The 27,944-nt window shown below is 39.8% G+C and overlaps 1 protein-coding gene across 2 annotated transcripts; it reads right to left on the bottom strand.

Moving 5' to 3' along the window:
* Positions 1–64: 64 nt before the first annotated feature.
* Positions 65–27,944, bottom strand: LOC126262901 (mediator of RNA polymerase II transcription subunit 28-like). 2 transcript variants are annotated; one of them, XM_049959805.1, is made up of 4 exons: positions 27,623–27,944; positions 27,363–27,542; positions 2,813–3,175; positions 65–220 (listed from the first exon to the last, which is right to left on the bottom strand). In XM_049959805.1, the coding sequence occupies exons 1-4, from the start codon at positions 27,680–27,682 to the stop codon at positions 80–82; spliced, it is 744 nt and encodes a 247-aa protein (XP_049815762.1). In that variant the 5' UTR covers positions 27,683–27,944; the 3' UTR covers positions 65–79. The 2 variants fall into 2 exon arrangements, with proteins under 2 accessions (XP_049815762.1, XP_049815771.1); XM_049959814.1 differs by having other exon boundaries at positions 79–268.

Genomic DNA, 27,944 nt, shown 5'->3' with positions numbered 1-27,944 from the left:
GCCCATACTCAGGCGGTGCGCCACGCCCCCGGCCGCGCCCACGCCCCCGGCCTCTGCCCCGCCCCCTCCCCCGCCCCCGTCACCTCCGTCCTTCCGACAGCCCTATGTTGCTCGTCGTCTTTTCGAGGTAGGCCAGTGGACCCTGCAACGGACCCTGAGGGGGGAAAGGTGGCCCTCCCCCTTGTGGGAGAAACACCAGAGGGCCTGCACCTGCCATACCCTGCAAGCACACACAAACAGTTCCAGTGAGAAACCCGCAGGGGGCTCACTGAAACACACAAAAACCAAATGAAAACAGAACTTAAAGAAAATAAAAAAAGAACTGATAAAATTAACATGGATTACAAAATTAAAATAATAAAAAAGCTTTATAAATAGAGAACAAATGAAGAAGGAAAAACCATAGAGTTCAACAGATGTATAATTACAGAAATAAAATCTCTAATTACTGGAAAATATTTCCGTGTACTTTAAAGTCATGCAAGGATATACCTGTAACAATGAATATATAACTGTAATAGTATCATCAAACCATACTGAATGCATGTAGGATAATTTATTTAAAGGGGAAAGCACGCCCAATCTGCTCAATTAAGAATGTGAATAAACTACATAAGCTTTATATGAAAAATAAAATAGTTCAATACATCATACTCTCAAAGTCTTCCATAGAAGTGAATGTGTTAAACATGAAAACAACTGACTAAGACCTATGTGCTGCCTTTATATTTACTGCAAACTAATCTCCAGATGCGATTAAACAAGCTGAATTTAACTGCAGCTATTCAGAAGCATGAAAACATTTATGATAAAAATGTACTCTAACAATAGTCAGAAAAGCAACTTCACCAAATACGCTTCACAGACATCTGGGACACTTAGGAAATCCATTGGCACAGCTGTCTTCCAGATATGCACTGAAGATTTGATGGCCACACTTCTATTTAATATTAAAAAGATTATTTATAACATGCCACCAAGTATGTAGTTTTTCTTATCTATTTAGCTTTGCATTTTTGAACAGTAACAGAATAGCTTATATGAATCTAGTTAGTGCTTATTTATAATAATAAATGTTTAAAAGGTACCCGTCATGTAAGATGCTGGCTTTTCAACAATGTTTCCATTGTCTTAAACACGTTAAACCTTAAAACTTACCAAAGTTTTTACTGTGTTTAGTTCAATGAACAGTAACATACAAGAAGCTAGAACTGAATTTATGAGAAGCCAACTCTGATGAAGTCAATAAATATCTAACATCAAGAATATGTATTTCTTTTGTATATATTGCATGTATTCTATAATGAGAACCATGTCTATTCAGTAATTAACAATATTTTCATCTAGAAATTTACCATTTGTGCTATTAGAAGTACATAACAAAACTACTGTCAATAACAAATTTTATTACATTTGTAATTGCATTTCTGATTCTTCACGTGAACTATATATTTGCATTTTCTTTTATGATACAAATGGCACGTTGGATAAGTGTTTTTTCAGTTTCCATAAGTAGTATGCTCTTATCAGGGACTATTTTCCCACTGTGGACTCATATTTCCAAGTTTCTCTTATTTTCAAGGCGATAGCTAGAATATCACTGCCTGAAATCTCCATATTACTGAGAGGATTCCTGTATCATATCCTTCACTACTTGCCATTCCCTTCACACCTCACAGTAAGTGATGCCAATATTGTGCAACAAACATGGAAGTAACAGTAAAAAAAGGAAGCTGTCATCAATCCGAAGATTGGTTTGAAGACCACAATGCTGTACTAGGCATGGTCCTGTCGGAGGCGGTATGCTGTTACCTACCTTCGAACTTACTCACCCTACCAGTTACAGGGGGCTAAAGTTTCACAAGAGCTCCAAACCATGGTATAAGTCTTTTTCACATTAAAAAACCACTCCCAGCAGTGGAAGAAGTGATAAAAGAAGGATAAAACTCCTACAATTAACCTGGGGTCAAACCCAAGACCTTTGGATCTATGGTATGACCAATATATTCCTTGTTCTTAATTTTCACAAAGAATGATAATAAGTAATCAGTATTCTCTTCCATGATACTGCACTGGATCCTGGATATTCTACAAATGGCAATGCCAACTAAGCAGAATATACCTGAGCAACAGGACATTTCATGTCAATTTAATGGTTACAATTCATGCAATATGGTCAGAAGAGTGAAATGTGCCGAATCATGGGTAAGCTAAATGATTAATGGAAAATCTCATATAAAGATGTGAAACAAATACTAACAAAGATATAGAGGGGATGGCCAGTACTTACCTCAGCTCAGTACAGACGATAGATACACAAAACATAACAGAAAATTTACGTTTCCTAGCTTTCGGAACTTTGTTCCTTCGTCAGGGACGATGAAGGAACAAAGTTCCGAAAGCTAGGAAACGTAAATTTTCTGTTATGTTTTGTGTATCTATCGGCTGTACTGAGCTGAGGTAAGTTCTGGCCAGCCCCTCTATATCTTTGTTAGAATCATAGGTAAGCACAATTCAATGCAGGAACAGTTTGCTAACTTGAAACAAAAGTCAGCATATGAGATTTAGGTGGCACAATTTTATTAAAGGTAACAGCAAGAGAGATATGCATGATTGTAGAGAGTGTTTGGAAGTATATCTTAATAAAGGCAATTTTAAATACAAACAGTTTCAACTGATGTTCTTCAGAAGTTATTGTAATGCCTTTTGTGATATGTTTATTCTTCATAAAACTTTCAGTAAATGTGATTGTTAACTACTAGATGGATTTGTTAAGACATGTGCACAGACTGAGGAATAATATAAAACATACCTGTTGCTGCATCTGTTGCTGAAGTTGCTGTTGCTGCTGCTGCTGCATTTGTTGCAACTGCTGCTGCTGCAACTGCTGTTGTTGGTGTAACTGCTGCTGTAATTGTTGCTGCTGCTGTTGCTGTTGCTGTTGTTGTTGCTGCTGCTGCTGCTGTTGTTGTTGTTGCTGTTGCTGCTGGAGATTAGGGGCTGCTGGAGGTTGTGGTGGTTGTTGTGCTGTACCATTGGGTATTCCTGAGGATGCTGGAGACTTGCCCCAACCCTGCAGGTCAGCCAGCATATTCTGCCAGACAGTGATTTTCTCGTAGTGCCTTTTTATGAGTTCTTCTTTGCGCATTAACTCCACACGCAGTTCTGTGACATCCTTGAAAAATGAAAAGGTTCATTAATTTTCAGTTTAGGAATGTTAATTTCCTAAGAAAGGTAAGCATCAAGTCAATGATAGCTGGTCAAAGAAGCAACCAAAAGTTTTTGTGGAACTTTACTACTACTGCACTGCACACCACTATATGAGCATATGCAACATTTCTTGACATAGCATTGCAGACATTTTCAAAGGCATAAACGCCGTTAAATCTAACACATTTTAGAGAACAACAAGGGCAAAGACAGAGTTAAAATTATATTGTGCATAAAATTTTACAGTCACATTAAGCTTCCAAGTTGTGCAGCTCTGAAATGGGGAACTTCAGTACCCTGGGAGAAGAATTAGGTAACTATTGTTCAGAAAAAAAGTGGGTGATGATACTTATCAATGTTTTTATGCAGCTAAATGTACAGTTTTGATACAGAGAAAAGAAAATGATTTATACAATCAAGTTTTTGCAACAACGAAGGAAGATTATGGTTTAACATCCTATTGACAAGATTATTAGGAACTGGATTGTGAGGTTGAATTGGGGGAGGAAATTGGCAGTGTGCTTTTCAGAAGATCTATTCCATCATTTGCTTTAAACAGTTTAGGGAGATCAAAGAAAACATAAACCTGGATGACTGGACGGGGAATAAGATGTTCCTTCCCAAATGCAGCTCCAGTGCCTTAACTACTGCACCATTTTGCTGGTAATAAAATACATAATAAATTGATTAGAAACGGGCTTTTGAACCATCAATTTCACCAATACTACTAAAGAGACAGCAAATGAGGAACTTTAATGGCATGCAGCTAACTATCCCCCTCTCATTCACCCTTATCAGGAAATTGCTAGACTGAAGGCGCCACTCAACATCCTTTCCACACTGACTGTTTCTCACTGTTTCCACTGGAAGAAATAATAAAAGCGGAGACTAACTGGTGTTGGGGGGGAAAAAAAAATAAATAAAATAAAAAAAAATAAAAAAAAATACCAAACCTGTATGATGCATTGCAGTGGCTCAGGGATATTTACTCACGTCTGCAGCAATAATCCACATGTATTTTCTGAAGAATCCAAAAATCTGTTACTGTTACTCAAAAGTGTCACTACCAATACCAGTCCTGCGATATCTTTTGGCAACGGTTGTAATGTATACAGCGATCGCCATTATACATCACCTACAGTAATTCATATTTCCTAGAAATAAACTGCTTTCAGTTGTATGTGAAGTTTACTTTTTATTTACAGGCCCTCAATCAGTTTTGTGATATGAAATCTCATCTTCAGGTGTAAATCTACAAGACAGTAAACAGCATTGACATTATGATAGAAAGCTGGATACCTATCCTAATAATCAATGCTCTATGACAACCAATAAAATAATTACACATCAGTCAAACATTAACCCAATGTAAATGTCGTGTGACTAGGGCCTCTGTCGGGTAGACTGTTCGCCGGGTGCAAGTCTTTCGATTTGATGCCACATCGGCGACTTGCATGTCGATGGGGATGAAATGATGACAATTAGGACAACACAACACCCAGTTCCTGAGTGGAGAAAATCTCCAACCCAGCAGGGAATTGAACCCGTGCCCTTAATATTGACATTCTGTCGCGCTGACCACTCAGCTACCAGGGGCGGACATTAAGCCCATGATACAGGTGGAGTGGACTCTACCTTTTAAAAATAAAATACTGTTACCCGCAACAAGTAGGGCATCATAGACCAAACTGACCAGATGATAAACTGACCTTACAGGATACAAAGACTGAGTATGACATTTTAGAAAAAGCTATAATGACAGGTACTGTTATACATACATTTCTTGCATACACGATGACAGCTCAATGTCGTATATCCTTCAAAGTGTAGCCTTGCCTATGGAGGCTCATGCCTGAGAATTTCCGTGTATTCTCTACACTGCATATGTCAATGGATACAATCCTAATGATATAATGAATATCAATAAAGGTAAACTGCATATACACAAATTCGCTAAAAATTGGGAGAGGTCTAATGGTATTGAAACCACGCAGCAGGAGTTCGACGAGGCGAAAGACGAGTTCATTGGTTAGCACAGGATTCGAAACTGGCACACTTCTTCTTCTTATTGCCCATACTTTCCAACATATAAACTACTTTTGAAGTGCCAAAATGTACTAGAACAAATAAAATGTCCATAAAATGCCATACTGTAGAACGTACTTGTGGTGAGACAGTTGCATGTCCTGAAATCCACCACCCATGGCCTCTAGCATGCTGATGAGCACTGCAGTCCTGGGTCCATGGATAAACCATGAAAATCTGCTGATTTATGCCACACCTAATAGACCCGGCCTGCAGGGAGATCGGTGAGACTACATCCAATGGGTAGGGTCTGCACATTAGTGGGAAATGAATGGCTTCAGATCAGCAGGCATGATCCGTTACAGATACCCACAGAAACGGCCTGTGGTTTTGGCCTGTTGTGGAAATCCACTCATGTGGCCAGCTATTTATGAGCCAAAGACAACATGTTGTTTAAATGAGAGCACGGTGATCAATCTATGCAACGGATAACTTGTTCAAATACTCTGAGAATCAATAATAATGATGATAGGTAGCAACTCACCATAAAGACGACTGCTGAGCCAGAGGCAGGCACACAGAAAAGACAATTACACTATCACAACTAAATTTTGAGCCATACCTTTTGTAAGTAAGTGAGAGCATACATACATTCACACAATCACTCGGACACAAGTCATCCACACAGGACCACCATCTCCGGCTGCTGCGTCTACAGTATCGGAGAATCAGATCCAAACAAACCACTCCTCATGCCTCCCTGCCTCTTGTCAGCAGCTGCTGAGCTAGAGGCAAGAAGTGGTGGCAGCAGTAACTGCAAGCTGAGGGGAGTGGTAGGAAGGAGAGAAGCAGTAGTAATGAGGGAGTAGGGAAGCGGTGCACATACTCAGCTGCACCTAGCCAACAATGATGCAGGCCTCAGTACACAAACCATTTCAGCTACTAATACCAAAATGAGATTTTTGCAGGTTTTTTTTTTTTTTTTTTCAGATTTCCCGGATGTGTTTGAAATTCCTCGATATTACCTGACTTCCAGGACCTGTGGCAACCCTGCCATAACAGGTATAGCCAATAATTTAAAAGTTACACAGAGAAGTAAAGGGGCAGACAAACATTCTGGAGGCGACAAATTATGTGGTGTCCAATGCTGTACTCCCAATACGTCCTCAATATGGGCATAGAGTTAAGATGTTACAATATACTATCTAACTTTGATTGCCTTTCAAGGACATGTCATAGTTTTTTGACTGTTTGTTTATTGATCCTGGGCATGTTGTATGATTCTGTGTCTGGTCTATTTGGTTTTAATGTTTTTTTTTTTATGCTGAGATATTTTATAGCGTATACTGTTGTACTGTGTAACAGAGGCCTCAATCAATGCCATATATTTTGATAAGCATGAAAACATTTGTAACTTTCCCTGTTATGTATTTTGTGGCATTAGTGCCCTCCGCAACACATTAGCATGTTGACTTGCAGTGTGGCCCTGCTCGGCGAGATGGTTGGAGGGTTGCTGTTCACTACTTCCAGGTATGAAGCACATGCTCTTAACCATGAGCTTTCAGCTTCGCTAACTGGGACTTTTCACTTTTTTTTTGTTTTCTTATTTTGCTCTTGTCATTGTACGTAAATTCACTTTTAATAGGTCAATTTGATCTGATGACCTGCTTGTGGGTAACAATATTTTATTTTGAGAAGTTTGAGCCCCCCTTCTTCCCATATGATGGGCTTAATGTTTTACTGACGTGTGAGTATTTTGCATTGTTTGTCATAGAACATAGATCATTAGGATAGGTATTCAGTTATTTATCTCAATGTCAATTGTTATTTCCTATCTAGTACATGTACAACAGAAGATGTGATCTGAAATCATGAAACTGGTTATGCTCCTGTAAATAAAAAGGAAAGTTCATATACAGCTGGAAGCTGTTTATTTCTGAACTACTGCTGTAGTTACCCCCAAGAAAAAATTATTTCTAACGGATTGCCTCATGAGGCTAACATGATATATTCAGGACACATTTTATCTCCTGAACTAGGAGAAATCATTAGTTAAAGTGAATGCTAATACTATGTTTTTTAAAGACATGTTTAACAAAGAGGAGTTTACCTTCCATTTAAAAACCAAGTTGCGTGGCCTGCAAGCTGCGTAAGAGGTGCTATGTTCTACTGTATCAGGAAAGAGATGTTTCACTTGTTTTTTGTTAGGGGCATACATCTGTTACATTTAGAACTTGCAAAGATAATAAATGCTAAAAAGTGGCTGTGGGCCTGTGAGCATATGTTGCCAATAGTCTTTAAGAGCGAAATAGCTTGCACTTGTGTCAATAAGTTGGGTGGAATGGGTATACAGGATAAAAAGGATGAGGAGCATTTGCTTAAAGGATGTGATTTTTAACTTTTATCCTCTGATATGTAACTATACAAACATTATGTTTGGTGACAAGGAAAACAATTTATTGAGAACAGGATTGGAGTGCAATGTACATTGCACTAGCATGCAACTGCAGGTAATAACGAAAAATAACTCTCACAGCTGTGGCATTGGATAGTGTAAAATTCACCACTGTTGAACACAATGTAGTCACTGTTGGAGTTAGTGATAGTATCAAGGTCATATGAAGGAGATCACAAGGACTGGATAGGGCAATATATTATGAGCAATGTGTGGAGGTAACTCTCAAGAATACTAAAAAGGAATTAGTAGAAAATCAAATACTAATTGTCCCAGCTGATACGGCAAAGATAAGTTATTTTAGAAGAGGGTCACAGCATGTTGAGAAAGTCCATCAATTCTTCACAAACAACCAGAATGATGAGTGTTTTAGAGAATCTATGCTGAAATATTAAAAGATATCTTCAAGGACACTAAGATCTTCCCTGAGAAGTTTCAAATTAAGAACTTAGCTCCCATGCACTCTAGACCACTTAGGCCGAGAGCCACGATTAAGGTACATAAGATGGAGCTCCAGTGAGACCTATTGTTAATGCAAGAGAGGGTTTGGTATCAGACTGAGCAAACACTGGAAAAATATCTAAAAGAGCATTATTCTCACGCAAGTAACTTCAGTATTTGTAATAGAGAATGGTTAGTTAATAAGCTATCTGATTTGAACATTCTGCAGTGCACACATCTGGTATGATTACATATAAAAATAATGTATATCAATGTTCTGGTCGACACTGTAAAGGATAAGATTGATCACAACTTGAGGCATTGCAGTGGATGGCCCACAGATGAGATCGATGACACCCTGACACCCTCAAGCTACTCAGTTCAGTGCGCAGCTACAATTATTTCAGGTTTGGGAGTCATACCAACATTCAAAAGCACGCCCTGGCCATGGGCTCCCTGTTGTCATATTGCATTGCTAATATGTTTATGACTAAGCATGAAATTGATATTGGTGCTCTGCTTCCCATCTATGCTAGTAAAATTTTAGTATGGTGCAGATGTGTTGATGGTTAATGATCCCAATATATTGTGTGGTGAAACAGGGCATCAATCATTTCCATGATATTTGGATATGTGTGAAAATGTTTGTAACCTTTCCCACTAAGTGTGGTGAAAATAGTGCCCTCCATGACACACGAGCATGTTGACTTGCAGTGTGACCTTGTTTGGTGAGGCGAAGTCTAGTTACTGTCCGCCATTTAGTAGTATGAAAATAGTTTTCTTAAACCTAGGCTTTCAATGTTGCTAGCTGGGACTTTTACCTTTTTTTGTTTTCTTACTCTGTGCATCTCATTTTTCGATAAATTCACTTGTCAGTTTTTCAACTGGTTAATTTCATCAGATGCTCTGCTTGTCACAGGTAACAGTATTTCATTTTGAGTTGGCTGAGTCCCCCTCCTTTCCGGACCATGGGCTTAATGTTTTACTAACATGTGAGTATTTCATATCAGTTGTCATATAGCATAGATTACCAGGACAGGTATCCAGTTTTTTTATAACATCAATTGTTGTTTCCTATAATGTAAATGTACATCAGAAAATGTGAGCTGGTATCATGAAACATGACGTCTTCCTGTAAATAAAAAGGAAAGTTCATAGCCAGCTGAAAGGGGTTTATTTCTGAAACATGGATTACTTCAGCTGTGGCTGCCCTCAACAAAAAACTGTGTGTACAGTAATTCACTACTGGAGTGCAAGACGAAAATTGTAGGGACTTGCACAGCAAACATAAAAGATTTTTTGTGGAGAAAACCTATGCTCTTGTTCTCAACATGTCATAACTTCAGCAATGGACATGACAGACTTGCAAGTGCAGTACTCAGTGACGGGGAGGGGGGGGTGGTGTTGATACAATCTACGTTTAAATCGCAGAAAGGACTGAGTTGAGGTGGGTAAATCATAGAAAATAAAATAAGTGTCTTATTCTTTCACCACAACGTAATTCAAATATTGGCAAAAACTGTTCTTTTGCTTATTTCTGTTGGATGGCATCAACTCATTTGTGCTTTATCAGTAGATAAAGGACACATGCAGAAGAACAACAAATGTAGCCTCACTCAATTTTTTGGTATGATAATAAATTTCTTTGCAACAAGGCAACAAAATTTCAAAAAACCGTGTCTTCTTGTTTTAGTCCAAGATGATGTAATGAAAGACATTTTAACATAAAGGCACCACCTAACCAGAAAACAAATCCAGTGTATCCACAAACTTTGTATCAGTTACGAGTGCAAAGGAAAAAATGTTCCAAAAGAAAATGTCCTGGTTGTGTTTTGACCATGTTATTGGTCTGTGTGTTCCAAAGCATACCATATTATGCAAATGGTAAGAACTATTTTTACAAGTTTTTTTTTTTTTCCTTCTTCAGGATAAAATACTGTGTATTCTGTTATTTATAATATACAACATAGAGACCAAGTTTGAACATTTAGACATACATCCCTAAAATTTATAGCTATAAAAGTTTAGACTTTTTAAAAACTTAAAAGAGAAATACTAGATATTAATACTGCATCTTCCCTTACGCTTGTCTACACAGGATAAAATGATATAATGGGTGTAAGTGTGAACACTATATATATATATATATATATATATATATATATATATATATACACACACACACACACACACACACACACACACACACACACACACACAAAGATGATGTGACTTACCAAATGAAAGTGCTGGCAGGTCGGCAGACACACAAACAAACACCAACATACACACAAAATTCTAGCTTTCGCAACCAACGGTTGCTTCGTCAGGAAAGAGGGAAGGAAAGGGAAAGATGAAAGGATGTGGGTTTTAAGGGAGAGGGTAAGGAGTCATTCCAATCCCGGGAGCGGAAAGACTTACCTTGGGGGAAAAAAGGACAGGTATACACTCGCACACACACCCATATCCAACCACACATACACAGACACAAGCAGACATTTGTAAAGGCAGAGAGATTCGGCAGAGATTTCATTCGAGGCAGAAGTACAGAGGCAAAGATGTTATTGAAAGACAGGAGAGGTATGAGCGGCGGCAACTTGAAATTAGCGGAGGTTGAGGCCTGGCGGATAACGAGAAGAGAGGATATACTGAAGGGCAAGTTCCCATCTCCAGAGTTCAAACAGGTTGGTGTTAGTGGGAAGTATCCAGATAACCCGGACGGTGTAACACTGTGCCAAGATGTGCTGGCCGTGCACCAAGGCATGTTTAGCCACAGGGTGATCCTCATTACCAACAAACACTGTCTGCCTGTGTCCATTCATGCGAATGGACAGTTTGTTGCTGGTCATTCCCACATAGAAAGCTTCACAGTGTAGGCAGGTCAGTTGGTAAATCACGTGGGTGCTTTCACACGTGGCTCTGCCTTTGATCGTGTACACCTTCCAGGTTACAGGACTGGAGTAGGTGGTGGTGGGAGGGTGCATGGGACAGGTTTTACACTGGGGGAGGTCACAAGGGTAGGAGCCAGAGGGTAGGGAAGGTGGTTTGGGGATTTCATAGGGATGAACTAAGAGGTTACGAAGGTTAGGTGGACGGCGGAAAGACACTCTTGGTGGAGTGGGAAGGATTTCATGAAGGATGGATCTCATTTCAGGGCAGGATTTGAGGAAGTTGTATCCCTGCTGGAGAGCCACATTCAGAGTCTGATCCAGTCCCAGAAAGTATCCTGTTAAAAGTGGGGCACTTTTGTGGTTCTTCTGTGGGAGGTTCTGGGTTTGAGGGGATGAGGAAGTGGCTCTGGTTATTTGCTTCTGTACCAGGTTGGGAGGGTAGTTGCGGGATGCGAAAGCTGTTGTCAGGTTGTTGGTGTAATGTTTCAGGGATTCCGGACTGGAGCAGATTCGTTTGCCACGAAGACCTAGGCTGTAGGGAAGGGACAGTTTGATGTGGAATGGGTGGCAGCTGTCATAATGGAGGTACTGTTGCTTGTTGGTGGGTTTGATGTGGACGGACATGTGAAGCTGGCCATTGGACAGATGGAGGTCAACGTCAAGGAAAGTGGCATGGGATTTGGAGTAGGACCAGGTGAATCTGATGGAACCAAAGGAGTTGAGGTTGGAGAGGAAATTCTGGAGTTCTTCTTCACTGTGAGTCCAGATCATGAAGATGTCATCAATAAATCTGTACCAAACTTTGGGTTGGCAGGACTGGGTAACCAAGAAGGCTTCCTCTAAGCGACCCATGAATAGGTTGGCGTACGAGGGGGCCATCCTGGTACCCATGGCTGTTCCCTTTAATTGTTGGTATGTCTGGCCTTCGAAAGTGAAGAAGTTGTGAGTTAGGATGAAGCTGGCTAAGGTAATGACGAAAGAGGTTTTAGGTTAGGGTGGCAGGTGATCGGCGTGAAAGGAAGTGCTTCATCGCAGCGAGGCCCTGGACGTGCGGAATATTTGTGTATAAGGAAGTGGCATGAATGGTTACAAGGATCGTTTCCGGGGGTAACAGATTGGGTAAGGATTCCAGGCGTTTGAGAAAGTGGTTGGTGTCTTTGATGAAGGATGGGAGACTGCATGTAATGAGTTGAAGGTGTTGATCTACGTATATAGAGAGATGTTCTGTGGGGGCTTGGTAACCAGCTACAATGGGGTGGCCGGGATGATTGGGTTTGTGAATTTTAGGAAGAGGGTAGAAGGTAGAAGGTAGGGGTGCGGGGTGTCAGTGGGGTCAGGAGGTTGATGGAGTCGGGTGAAAGGTTTTGTAGGGGGCCTAATGTTCTGAGGATTCCTTGAAGCTCCACCTGGACATCAGGAATGGGATTACCTTGGCATAATTTGTATGTGGCGTCGTCTGAAAGCTGACGCAGTCTCTCAGCCACGATCGCCTGCCACCCTAACCTAAAACCTCTTTCCTCATTACCTTAACCAGCTTCATCCTAACTCACAACTTGTTCACTTTCGAAGGCCAGACATACCAACAATTAAAGGGAACAGCCATGGGTACCAGGATGGCCCCCTCGTACGCCAACCTATTCATGGGTCGCTTAGAGGAAGCCTTCTTGGTTACCCAGGCCTGCCAACCCAAAGTTTGGTACAGATTTATTGATGACATCTTCATGATCTGGACTCACAGTGAAGAAGAACTCCAGAATTTCCTCTCCAACCTCAACTCCTTTGGTTCCATCAGATTCACCTGGTCCTACTCCAAATCCCATGCCACTTTCCTTGACGTTGACCTCCATCTGTCCAATGGCCAGCTTCACATGTCCGTCCACATCAAACCCACCAACAAGCAACAGTACCTTCATTATGACAGCTGCCACCCATTCCACATCAAACGGTCCCTTCCCTACAGCCTAGGTCTTCGTGGCAAACAAATCTGCTCCAGTCCAGAATCCCTGAACCATTACACCAACAACCTGGAAACAGCTTTCGCATCCCGCAACTACCCTCCCGACCTGGTACAGAAGCAAATAACCAGAGCCACTTCCTCATCCCCTCAAACCCAGAACCTCCCACAGAAGAACCACAAAAGTGCCCCACTTTTAACAGGATACTTTCTGGGACTGGATCAGACTCTGAATGTGGCTCTCCAGCAGGGATACAACTTCCTCAAATCCTGCCCTGAAATGAGATCCATCCTTCATGAAATCCTTCCCACTCCACCAAGAGTGTCTTTCCGCCGTCCACCTAACCTTCGTAACCTCTTAGTTCATCCCTATGAAATCCCCAAACCACCTTCCCTACCCTCTGGCTCCTACCCTTGTGACCTCCCCCAGTGTAAAACCTGTCCCATGCACCCTCCCACCACCACCTACTCCAGTCCTGTAACCTGGAAGGTGTACACGATCAAAGGCAGAGCCACGTGTGAAAGCACCCACGTGATTTACCAACTGACCTGCCTACACTGTGAAGCTTTCTATGTGGGAATGACCAGCAACAAACTGTCCATTCGCATGAATGGACACAGGCAGACAGTGTTTGTTGGTAATGAGGATCACCCTGTGGCTAAACATGCCTTGGTGCACGGCCAGCACATCTTGGCACAGTGTTACACCGTCCGGGTTATCTGGATACTTCCCACTAACACCAACCTGTTTGAACTCTGGAGATGGGAACTTGCCCTTCAGTATATCCTCTCTTCTCGTTATCCGCCAGGCCTCAACCTCCGCTAATTTCAAGTTGCCGCCGCTCATACCTCTCCTGTCTTTCAATAACATCTTTGCCTCTGTACTTCTGCCTCGAATGAAATCTCTGCCGAATCTCTCTGCCTTTACAAATGTCTGCTTGTGTCTGTGTATGTGTGGTTGGATATGGGTGTGTGTGCGCGCGAGTGTATACCTGTCCTTTTTTCCCCCAAGGTAAGTCTTTCCGCTCCCGGGATTGGAATGACTCCTTACCCTCTCCCTTAAAACCCACATCCTTTCGTCTTTCCCTCTCCTTCCCTCTTTCCTGATGAAGCAACCGTTGGTTGCGAAAGCTAGAATTTTGTGTGTATGATTGTGTTTGTTTGGGTGTCTATCGACCTGCCAGCTTAGTTAGGGGGGCTTAGTTGTTTATCTCTGCATCAGACAGTCTTCCTTCAAGTATATGACAAATGTTATGACTTTCTCCGCATGGTCATAACTGCACCACTAAGTGGACTACAACTATCAGTGAAGACTAACCATTTCATGTCCATGTTTCCACACTACTACACCTGACCTGCTAGCTGGGGGCAAAATAGCTATTAATGACTTGCTGTTGTCCCACATACTTGGAGGTGCAAACAAACCTAAAAACATACAACTTGCAATATCTATAATTATTAGTCTGCAAATGACATGACTACTGATTAATGTTGTTCAGTACATCGTCCTCAGTCACCGACAGAAATATTTGCTTTCATTCCTGTTACACCATCTCCAATCAAGCAAATATTCAACAATTCAAAATTAATATGTATTTTTTCATGAATTCAAGATACCATCAGATTTTTGGTTTTATGTCCATCATTCTTCTCCCAGGTGTGTGTGTGTGTGTGTGTGTGTGTGTGTGTGTGTGTGTGTGTGTGTGATTAGGTGCTCTAAGATTACAAAATATTTGGTTTGAAACATCTACCAAACAATAAATAGAAAGGCTGTGACCATTTCTGGATAGGGCACTACTAATTGTCAGCTATGATTACCCTATGAAAGAAGTATTATCAGCCATCTGTCAAAAAGAACTAACAATGAGAATTACAGGCAATGGTACTGATATTTTCAAGAGTAGGGGCAAGCTGTATCCAAGGTCACATGAGAGCTGCCTAGAGGCCCTTGCCATATCTAGGAGGAATCTCTTCCTCATAAGAATGCGAAAAGTATATAGCATAAATTTTTAAGTCTGAACCAAATATCCTAACACAGATCTCCGAGTAAGTGACACCCATCTAACCCTTGTAGCCAACACTTGTAGTGCCATAATTTTTACTCAAGAACTGTACTGCTGCTATACTGTAAATCAACAACATTTTAAAGGTTAAGTCTCACTGGGGCCTTTACAGATTGAGATAACCCTCACCACCTTGTCCGGAAGTATATCCCATGAGTCACCTACTAGTCTCTACACACCCACTGTCTGACCACATAGGAGCAATCCTCTTGTGAGTCAGTACCACCCAGAACTGGAGCAAATTAATCACATTTTCTGTCAGGGTTTCAATTAACTCTCGTTGTGCCCTGAAATGAGGAATATCCTCCCCACCCTTCAATCCAGCCAATGCATAATCCTTGTCTGTTCCTAATTCACCCTTGCTCCCAAGCCCCTTGCCTCATATCCCTGACCTAGATGCAAGACATACCCCATACATCCTCCTGCAACCACCTACTCCAGTCCTGTCAATGCCATCTCCTACCCCTCAAAAGGCAGCGTCACTTGTGGAAGTAGCCATGTGATCTACAAACTTAGCTGTAACCGCTGTGCCACATTCTATTTGTGCCTGACTACTAACACGTTGTCTTTCCACATAAACAGCCACAGCCAAACTAGGGCCAAGAGATAGCCCAACCACCCAGTTACATGAAGTGCTTTGCTTTAAGGGGACCACACCGTGGTTCAGGTACAAAAAAATCGATTTTCGGTTTTCATCATATTTCGATAGATTAAGGTTTTACTTAAGTACTTTCAAAAGGATTTTGCAGAATTTTTTTTTTTCCGAGCATTTAAAGAACATTTTCCTACCACATGTGTTTATGTGCCACGCCCACTTTTCTGCATATATTTTAGATCTTTATACCCCTACACTGCACGTTAGGGATTTTTTCTTTACTCCCGAGTGTGTTGGCTATCCCTGGAATGCAATGGTTGGTATTATTTTGTTTCTGCTGTTTGCAAACAACACGCTTTCAAACACGTGATTAGTTTTGTTCTAGTGTGATTGCAAGTAGTAGTTATACTTACGTTTGCAGTGCTTGTTTGTGTGTGTTTTGTTGTGTTTATTGAAGATGACGAAACGTAAAGGCATTTTCAAGAAACGACAATTTGGAGGAAACAAGTTTAGAAAGCTTCCTGTACAAGAGGTTATGTCGCCTGGCAACGATGTTTCTAATTGTAATTCTTCAACAAGTGCATATCAAAGAATCTCTCACCATTTCAGGAAATTACAATGAATTTACTGTTAAGTGACAAGGGGTGCAGTAACATCATTATAAATTTGAGAATATCATCAGATGTAATTTCTAGATTTGTACAATGTAGACAGTGTGGCGAGTCACAGAGTATGAAAATTTGTGAGAGTGCCAGTGGGAGAAAAGGCCTAGCAATTGCTTTGGATCTAATTTCCACTAAAAGCTCAGCTGCGATTTCATTTACAAGTTCTTCAAAACCAGATTCAAGTGGCCCTTATGAAATCAATACTAGATTAGTTTATGCCTTGCGATCCGTTGGCAAGGGCATGACTGCAGGGAGAACATTTTGTTCAGTTGGATGTTCGGATATTGCAGTTGCACTTGATGGAAGTTGGCAGAAAAGAGGACATACTTCTCTGAATGGAGTAGTGACTGCCATGAGTGTAGACACCAGTAGAGTGTTAGATGTGGAGATAATGTCTAAATATTGCAAATGTTGTAAAGTCAATGAACATAAAGAACACAACTGTGTGGCTAATTTTAGAGGAAAAAGTGATGGTATGGAAGTTCATGGAGGACAACAAATATTTCATTGCTCCTTAGAAACAAAAGGCGTACAGTAGGGCTCAGGCAACTGGAGAATCTTATTCTCACCAGCATTGTCTTCCTGCTGCTGTTATTACAGCAATTAAACCTATTTTCAGAGACTTGGCTCATCCTGACCTTCTAAGGAAATGTCTGCATGGGCAGACACACAACCCAAATGAATGTTTCAACAGCATAATTTCGAACTGCCTTCCTAAAACTGTATTTGTAGGCATGCATACAATGAAACTAGGCGTTCATGATGCTGTTATTACATTCAATTGTGGTAATATTGGAAAGTGTTGGGTACTGATAAGCTGGGACTTAATCCTGGTGAAAATATGATCACTGGGTTGCAACATTGCGATAAAATGAGGATAGCCGATGCAGACAGGTCTGCACCTAATATGGCCAAGAAAGCAAGACAAACATCCAGGAAGGTGAAAAAGAAGCTGGAAGACCTGCTAGAGGCCAAAGAAGGGCCATCATATGCAGGACGACAGTTTCAATTAAGCGTAAGTAACAAATTTCAAAAGTTTTTTCTTTAAAGTCAACTTCCCGCAAACTAAAATTTTCATTACATTTGCCCCATTATATCAGAAACTATCATAGATAAATGAATGAAATTTTCAGAAACTCTGCATAACATAAAAAGCCACCTCTGGTACTACATTCATTAATATTCTCCCATTAGGAAAAATCACAAAACAATATTTTCTGCAGAAAAAACTTAATATTTTTTGTAAATAAATTTAAAAAAGTATTTCTTAAAAACTATAAAATGGATAAAGTAGATTTTAGTACAGTTGACTATTAGCATCATCTAACATACAGTAAAAATATTAAGGTCCTGCTCACAAATAGTTTTTTCAGAAATGGGTCAAATAATTGCCTAAATTAACATGGGTTAGATAGGCAGGTGGTGGTCCCCTTAATGACAGCTTCAGGGCCTATGCCATCTGGATGCTCCCCACCAACACCAGTTTCTCTGAAATGTGCAGGTGGGAACTCTCCTTGCAACACATTCTTCCCCATAACCTCCCAGGCCTCTACCTTCACAAGTCCCTATCTTCCACTTGCTATCCCCTTCCCTGCCCCCATGTCAGTGCTACAGGCAACTTCTATCTTGCAAAAACACATACAAGTTCTTTGTCATTCTCTACTTCTATCACCTTCCCCACACTCCCCTCCTCTATTAGCATAGCAACCTGATGCTGCACCTGGCAGCCCTATCTTGTCATGAGGATGACACCCCTGCATGCTCCCACAGGCATCACAAGTATCTTCCCCATCCCTACCCTGCTATCCTTCCTCCTCCCTGCAACACGCCTCCTCTATATCCCCACTTCCTGTACCAGCTAGACTAGGGTTCACCTCAGACGCAGCTGCAGTCGGTCAGAGATGAAAGTAGCTTTGCGTGCATGAGTTGTGCTTATGTGAGCATGTGTTTCTTTTCTATTTCTGATGAAGGACATAATCTAAAAGCTGTACATTTCTACAATTCTGGTTCATCTGCGACTCCACGCTTCCTGTGTGTGGTGAATAGCAGTCTATGCTTCCCATACTGTTATCCTATCCTGGAATTTCCATTGTATGTCATAGTCAGATTTATACATAATATGTTTTACTCCAAAGCTGCATTTGAGCAGAATGATTGTGTTTAATGGCAGTGTCAACATTATATCTTTGTGTATGGCTAGTGTGTCCATATTACAGTAAAAATAGCACCACTTCATTGCTAACAAACGTTAAATTATCCTGTTCTACAAATAACTATAGTTCAAAAGTAAAATAAAACACACTTATTGTATTTTATCAATTGTTTACTTGTCTCTTTCACACCTACTTTTCTCTATAATTAATGAGATGCTGAAATTATTTTGACCATGTCACATACCAGACATGAGCTATATAACTCCAGTGAAGAAAGTAATGTTTGTTATGCTTTCCAAATAAAACACACCCACCCAGCACTCTATGCACTTACATAAATCAGCAGAGAAAGGCACTCTCATCTTTGATGAGAAGGATCCTCTATGATTTAGTGGGAAGCATTTTCCAAATACCGAGAGTAACACTCAAAGAAATGTACGCCGATGCATAGTCAGCCTGAGATGGAAAGTCATCAAAAAAGTAGTCCAAAGGCAGAACATGAAATATACTGCTATGCGTCGTGCCATGTTTTGAGGTTTAACATATAAAAACCATCAATGACTGCACAGGAAAGATGATGTTACACTGATACTGCTCAAACTAAATGGGGGAAAAAAAAAAATCTGGCCGAATCAAAAATAAAACCAAAGGTGTATATCGTCAACTTAGCCAGTGCAAGTCCACAGCACAGATGGAAAATACAGGGTGTTAAAGGCATAAGTGCAGATCAGAGCTGCATACAAGGTCTTGCCATATCTAGGAGGAGTGTTTTCGTCCTAAGACTGAGGACAGTGTACTGAACAACATTACATCAGTATTTACTACGTTTGCGGACTAATAATTAGAGCTATTAGGAGTACTCTGTATTTAGGTTGTTAGTACATTCAAGAACTCGTGGCGAGAGCAAGCCATTAATGTTTATTTTCCCCTGGTTACCGTATTTACTCGAATCTAAGCCGCACTCGAATCTAAGCCGCACCTGAAAAATGAGACTCGAAATCAAGGAAAAAAATTTTTCCCGAATCTAAGCCGCACCTGAAATTTGAGACTCGAAATTCAAGGGGAGAGAAAAGTTTTAGGTCGCACATCCAAATCGAAACAAAGTTCGTCTAGTTGTAATATGAGACACAGTTTAGGTCGAATGAATGACGATACAGCTGCAGTAGTTTGGTTCGAGTCGTAAGCTTAGCAGTTACGGTTTACCAGGTAAACATTGCTACGCGTCACGCGCTCCGTCCGTATTTATACGGATATCCTTCCTTTTTCACGTGCTTCGTCTGGTTTGAATTGATTGCTTATTTTTCTTTGATCTGATAAGTGGCGTTCTCTTTGTTATAGGTGTTTACGTCACTCCAAGCTGAAAATGCATTACTGCACTGTGTCATGCATTGTTTGTCGCATTCTGATAGTGCGTGTTTACGGCCTGTCGCCGCTCGCGGCGTGGCTTGCTTTTGTGCGCGCTACCGCCGCTTACAAGTAAAAAATAGAGAGGAGTCGTCTCATTAGCGAAACATTTGTTGTTACTTACACTACTGCTTTCTTTGATAATGATCAACAAGAACCAAATAACAGACTGCGTATGATAGATGATGTTCTGAACGAAATTTTAGCGAAAATTTTTCTCCGTTCCAAAATCTTTGCAGGCGCCTCTTTAGTTCATTACATTCTGCACAGAAATTAGAGTCATCTTAGATTTAAAAATCTAGTCAGTTGCCGTGCTTCATTTCTGACTGTATCACTATCAGGCATAAGAATAATACGAATATAAACATGACATGATATGTATATTCTTCCGCGTTTGCTGTTGTCTCACTCTAGTTTCGTAGTTTATTAGGCAGACAGGATTTAAATGAGATAGTAGCAAACACGAAACAATACATGGCAAAATGTTTATATTCGTATTAATCTTATGGCGAAGAGAATACTACATGTGATTCACAATTCATAAAAGCTCCTATTAGCAACCATCTCTTCTCACAGGTAGGAAAAAATTCAGAACGTAGAGTTGGCCATATTGACAAACATCCCAGTCTTGCCAGTCGGATTTTCGTAGTGCATTGAAATGCTGCTACATTCGAAGATCAACAATACAGAATTTGTATTTACTTCGTTGGATAAGGTACCAAAATGCATTGGTCGAAACTCTGGGCGGAGGAAAAAGGCTCGTCTTCCACTTTTTTTTTTAAATTTATTTACTGACGCAGAGATTTTGGTGCCAGCATTTATCTTTGTGCCTACAGTGCATGCCTGTGTGGCGCTACATATATTCGACGACAGAAGTTAGTTGTGGCGGCACCCACCAACATTTTTCAGAACTCCCGCTTGCTTTGCACTCGATTCTAAGCCGCAGGCGGTTTTTTGGATTACAAAAACCGGAAAAAAAGTGCGGCTTAGATTCGAGTAAATACGGTGAGAGGTGTAATCCACTTGGTGGTGCAGTTATGACGATGTAAAAAACATCAGGTAGTAAATTATGTGATGTGCCTGTGGGAAGACTGGTATACACAGAGAAAAAATAACTAACACTACAGTGGATAAATATTAAGGTACCAATGAGAACAATATCTGTACCTGTGTACATATGGTGTAAAAGGAATTCAAACACTTAGAGATCCTAACTTTGAAAATTCTCTCTGGATGAATTACTGTCCTGATAAACGTTCAAAACTCACAGACTTCAGATACAGTAATGTCTATTTTATATGCGAAGTACAAAAATTAAAAACACAGCATACACTATCACTGGAACAATATTATATGCAATTTCCTGTTTCCAATTTGCAACTACGTATTACTACATTATTGAAGTATTCAGAAACCTTTATTATGTGGTTTAAAAGAAAAACTCAGAGAAATATTCTGGAATTGTGCTCAAAATATAATGGTAACAGAGTGTTCTCTGGCACTCAGACTTCTTCCTTTCCAAGTTGTTTGCAGAAGAGTTTTTGTGCTGTACAGACTAACAGGAAATGAACAAGAACTTTGAATCCTACACAGTGTATATTTCCAAAGTTACATACAAAAACAAACAAGTTAAGAATTGTTGCGCCAAATAAAGCTCAGTTGGAGATAGGCAACAACTTCATGTTCACAAGAAATGATTCAAAATTAAAGCAATCCTTTGATTAGCTACTACATAAGACTGATGCATCTGTTGTTTACAAACACTGTTTAAACAATGTACTTATTACAGGTAGCCTGTGATTAGGCCTTTTTTTTCTACAGTCTAAGGAATAAAATACACATGAAATTACCAAACAGCTCTCATGTAACCTATTTAACGAGGTGAAACAAAGACGTCTAGTATATAATTTTCTCCTACAAATGATACAGTAGGAATTTTTAACCTACAAAACCAGCTTACAATTAGCTGTGGTTTGTTTATTGTATTTCTACTAAAAGGGATACATGCAGAAAAGCAGTTACTGCAGGCAAGGAACTAAGACAGGTCACTTTCATCATAAGCTGCTGAAATGGTGTATTAAACTTCTGAAAATATTTTCGAGAAAACATTTAATGACTGAGTATGTCAAATAACCCATCTGTAGGGACTGGAAAAAATCGTTTTATTTCATGGCCAAATTTGGTGTTAATTTTTGCTAAATTTAACATGTTATTTTTTTTCTATCAAATTTTGTGTTGGTTTCTGCCAAATTCTGTGTTTCTTGCAAAGTTCGGTGTTTGTTTGTTTTTGCTAAATTTGGTGGTGTTTTTTGCTGATTTTGGAGCTATTTGTCAAATCACAGTTTGTTACTCAGGAATTGAACTGATCACACATGAAACTCCAGCCACAAGGAGATTAAAAACCACAATGCAGTTTTAACATTCACTATCAGTTATGAAAATTAGTAAACTACCATCCTTATCTGTATAACATTTTTATACACTGAAAAATTACAAATCCCCAATATGTCATAACCACGCCCTTTCACAGGGATCATCCTGGCATTTGCCTGAAGCGATTTAGGGAAATCATGGAAAACCTAAAAGAGGAGGGCCGGACACAGCTTAGAACCATTGTCGTCCTGAAAGCGAGGCCAGTGTGCAAACCATTGCACCACCTTTCTCGGTTTTCATTCTCCTGATTTGCAGGGCCGGCAGCTGTGGCTGAGCAGTTCTAGGCACTAAGGTCCGGAACCATGCGACCGCTACTGTCGCAGGTTCGAACCCTGCCTTGGGTATGGATGTGTGTGACGTCCTTAGGTTAGTTAGGTTTAAGTAGTTCTAAGTTCTAGGGGATTGATGGCCCCAGAAGTTAAGACCCATAGTGCTCAGAGCCATTTGAACCATTTGATCTGCAGGTTTCTCTATTCTTTGGTGAAGTTTCTTTTTGTTCAATTTTCTCCTTTCCTTGGAAATCCTTTACATAGTTAATTTAATTTAAGAATTTACCTTATGGCAGTGGTCTTTGTATGTGTAACACATGTGAAGTTTCTCTGTACAGTAATTTATTTTTTGTTGGTAGAATTTCTGAAGATTTGTTTACTCAAGTGTTTTCTTCCACTTGCTTTGTACACCATCATCCTCCACGAGTAACACATTCTCAATAACTGTCATTAGCATTACTAATAAAATTCATAGATCAATAGATATAGTGGCTAAGCAGTAAACTGATTCGGGATTAAGAGATGAACAGTACAATATTTGTGGTATATGCATAGATGGTAAAGGGAAGCAGCAACAAGATACAATGAATGTTTAGGAACTAGGAAGAAAAGGACTAACAGTCAAAGTGTTTTCTGTACAGGGAGGAAATCCACCAAGAAGCTACACTCTACATTTGATGTATATCAGTTATTTCTGTATGTACCTCCAAAGACAACAACTTTAACATTTTGCGCAGAGAAATGACACTGCAGCTATACAGCTTTGAATCCAGTCCTCTAATAAATAAATCAACCTTTGTAGCAGTTTTGTGGTTTCCTTCTTAAATTATCTGCATAGCTGTAGACTGTGGGAACACATCAATAAAACAGCCAAGGTTGAGATCCCAGAAAAATGAGCTACCTGTGGTTGATGCATCAAAATTCAAATTTAATGTTGAAGGACACATAGTCAAGAACTGAGATAGAAAGAGTAAAACTGTCATTCACCTAAAGATTGGTTTGAAAAATGCAGTGCTTTACCAGGCATGGGTATACTGGAGGCGGTATGTTGTCGCCATCCTCTGATCTGACGCATCCAGTAAGTTATGGGGGCCTACAGTTGAAGGTGGACTCTTAACAGGCTTAGAAATATGAAATGTGGATTTTAGACAAGAGATGTCCCACCAATGCTGTTTGTGCTATAAAGATTTAACAATGCGCCATGCTGTTGTGTCATCAACAAGTGTCAGAAGTGCACAAGTGACAAACTGGAAAAGTGTTGCACACTGTTGTGTTCAATATGTTGAAATTTCTACCGAATGAACAGCATTCATGGACAGCATTAATTTTCTTGTTTTCAATTGAAGAAAACTGCTGCTGAATCATACCAACTACTTTGAGAAGCTAATGGTGAATATTCTCCATTGCAAGATACATGAGAACAGTGGTTTTGGCATTTCAAAAATGGTGACCTTGATGTTGCAGACAGGAAAAAAAATAAGACGATGTGGAATCAGAAGCATCATGGAATGATGATGATTTGCAAACATAAAACCAACTTGCCGAGCAATTGGGTGTCAGTCAACAACCTATTTCCAATCAGCTACGAGAGATAGGAAAGATTCACAAGTTGAATGACAGGCAAATGGCAAAGCACAAAAACTCACGACATTTTGTTCACTCGGTACAAAAGGAAGTCATTCTTGCTTTGTATAGTTACAGGGGATGAAAAGTGGATTTATTTTGAGAAATCAAAGTGCAAAAAGTCATGCGTAGATATAGTCACACTACCCACAAAAACCACAAGACCGAAACGCTTTAGCAGAAAGACAATGCTCTGTGTGTGGTGGGACCAGATGGGTGGGCTCTATTATGAGCTGCTAAAAATTGGGAAATTTTCTCCTTTCCTTGGAAATCCTTTACATAGTTAATTTAATTTAAGAATTTACCTGTTTTGGCAGTGGTCTTTGTATGTGTAACACATGTGAAGTTTCTCTGTACAGTAATTTATTTTTTGTTGGTAGTATTTCTGAAGATTTGTTTACTCAAGTGTTTTCTTCCACTTGCTTTGCACACCATCATCCTTGCCAAAAGAGGCAACACAGTCATTTTTCTTCATGACGATGCTGCTACAGATATGGCAAAACCTGTTTGTGACACATTAGAAGCACTTGGCAGGGAAGTTCTACACCATGTGGCTTACTCACCAGACTTGGCTCGTTCCGATTACCATCTGTTTGCATCAGTGTGTCATGTATTCGCTGAGCAACACTTTGGTTCATGTGAAGATGTGAAAAAATGGCTCGATGAATGTTTCGGAACAAAAGCGGAAAATTTTTTACTAGTGTAGTATTCACAAATTGCCCAAAAGATCAGAAAAATGTATAAAAAACGATGGAGCATACTTTGAATAAAGCACTGTTTATCATTCTTCTGAATTTGACATGTTCTTAGACAAAAAATTTGCATTTCATACTTTTACACCTGGTGAACTGCTTGAGCAAATAACCATTTTTCACATTAACAAACATTGCCAGGGGTAAATGAAGGGAAGAGAGCTAAAAATCTTACGGCTGGCTGAGAACTCAACCCTAGGCGTTTGGTTCTGTAATATGGCATTTGAGCACTGAGCCACAGCAATGTGTGAAGTATTAGACTGCAAATGTGAATGAGAGAAAAGTACATTCATTAGAGAGAGAGAGAGAGAGAGAGAGAGAGAGAGAGAGAGAGAGAGAGGGAGCACTGGAATAGCGATTATGCAGAACATGGAAAGAAATGGAGAGAATGAAAAGGCATCTTAGGAGCATAAAGAAAGAAAAACAAACCAGATGGATGTTGCCCTGTACAAGTTGGCTAATGATCTGAACAAGCCAGATAACTGTGGTGCTGGAACAGGTACTGGTTTGGCCACAGGTTTCTAGTTTTGTTGTGTGTCTAGTCTACTACACTGTATACACAACATGAAGTTTTTAGTTTTCAAATTGTTGTCCCCTCCTAGGAGGGCTACAATTGGCAAGTGGTGTTACATCTGTTTTACTTTGAAGCATCTACTCATCATCAAGGAATCGTGCCACGCAGTAGAGTGAAAAACGGGTGCCAACCGTGTTGTTAGTGGATTGGTGATGTCAATAGTAACTTAATTGTGTTGAGGGTAGAGTTTTAAAATACTGATTATGCCGAAGTGTGTGCATGCACTGAAATAGAGGACAGTGTCATCACCTGACAACACTGGAAGCTAATCCACTCTCATTGCATAGTGCACAAACAACATATATAGATAAAAAACATTTTCCGATGAATGTGTTTCAACACTGAAACCACGAGCTCTATTGAAGGAGAGAAATGGTTTTAGATAAAACCAATACGAAATGCATAAAGCAAAAAAGGTGGCATGTGGCTCCTAAAAATAGTTTGTCTATAGCCTATGTGTGTGTGCAGGCTTACAGATTTTCCTGAACAATGAACAAGTTGATGTTTTAAAATGTTTGGACAAGCCTTTCTCTGTCCCTACAGTCCGAATCAGGTAGAAGAATTCATTATACGAATTTGGTCAAGAACAACAACCACGAATTTTGTTTGGTCATTAATTTAACAATACTACCAGCTAGTTTCTTAATGTTGTTGTACATTCTGACTCTTTGTAAGAAGGACAGTCCCCACAAGTCCACTTTTAACAATCAGTAAAGTACAAGTAAAGGTAGTGGTCCAAGTGATTCTACATTAAGCACATATTTCATCTAATTTACACACACCAATAATTTCTTAAAGGTGACATTTCATTCTGTCCAGAGAGAAACCATATATGCTCATTGTAAATCATTCTAATACACTAAAAACTTAGGTACAAAACACAGCAAACAGCACTGTACACATACAACTAAAGGGGAAATGTGTAAACATAAATGAGCATTTGTGAAGCGCGGCTAGTTAACTGATACAAGAAAACCACCTGTGTAAAAGGGGCTGATAAACCAAGATGTTTGATATCACTCTCACCTTTCAAACTAATCTAGACCAACAGGTATGTTAAATATCAGGACGCCACCATATCTAAGATTCTGTATTAACATTTGTTTGACTTCACTAATTCAAACCCAAAATGTCACCTTACAACCTAACCAAGACCTCAGTCTAGGCTACAGTTCAGTCTATCACCACAATCTACATTACAAAATTTAATATGATTCAAAAAATATAGTATGTATTTTGTTTGTCCACATACAAAATCATTCATTTCAGGACAAAGCTGTATCTAGTCTAAGTTTAGTTCACCCAAGTGGACTTTCGTGGCTCAAGTAACAAACTAAAGAGCAGATAATTGAAGAATGAATGTTTCAACGACTGACTGGTTCTCAGAGCACAAACACTGCCCTCCAAGCAGTTCGAAAACCTAGCCCACTACTGGAAACAAAATATTTGTTGCAGTATTCCCAACATAAAGAAAGTATAGAAATAAACTTCCAAGTTGATACTTTAACACCTGCTGGGTGTTCTGAATACCATCTATTCAATATGTATTGCAATTAGAATGACTGTAGATTATACACATGGTAACACATCGTACATACACGATTCTGCAGTTTGAAGAATAGAAGCACACTAGCAGATGCCATTTAGGGACAACTGTTTAAACAGATCTTACAGAAAACACTCATTCCACCCCATCTACCACCCACACTGAAAACATTCCTTAATACTGAATTTTCTAGAATTTGATCTAACAGCTTTACAATACTTACATTTGTCTTGTACTTTGTAAATAATGATACTTTTCAAATCGAGTATTATTTAAGAGATGTGATCTGTCAAATGTCTTATATTTTACCTCTTTCACAACTAATTCTGGCTTTAAGGCTGAAAGTAAAAACCGTTTCTGTAGAAAAAATGCTTCCATCTGACGGGCCAGATCGATAAAACGCAGGATTGTGTGATCAACTTCAACTTTAATCTCATCTTTCTCCATAGCCGGCACGGTCTCCTCTTTCGTAAGTACATTCAAACATGACTGAAACAATTGGAGGGAAATGAAGCCAGCACTCAAATGAGGCAAATACAGGGTAATAAAATGACATAAGAGTCACAAACCTGAAAAGCTTCTTCGAATTCATCAACTAAGTTACCATTACCATTTGTTGTCGCCGCCATTTTGCGCTGACCAAACACCTCCGTAACCGAAGATATGCCAACTTGAACTGTTCTTCACAAGGCTGGAAATGGTAGGACACACAATTTGCCTTGTGGACGATTAATTATGGGTATTTATTGTTTTGTTTAATGGCCTAGTGAGTTGATTAGCAGATAGGGCGAAGCCTGTCCTATAAGCTACGTGATTGTTCTAGAATGACAACATGAAACATCACAGTCTAACATAACAGTCGTGACACTCACAGCTGTTAAAGGTGTTACC

The sequence above is a fragment of the Schistocerca nitens genome, chromosome 1 (genome assembly GCF_023898315.1).
Source record: "Schistocerca nitens isolate TAMUIC-IGC-003100 chromosome 1, iqSchNite1.1, whole genome shotgun sequence".
NCBI lineage: Eukaryota > Metazoa > Arthropoda > Insecta > Orthoptera > Acrididae > Schistocerca > Schistocerca nitens.
Note: the sequence above shows the minus strand (reverse complement) of the source record. Positions and strands in the feature narration are given on the sequence as shown.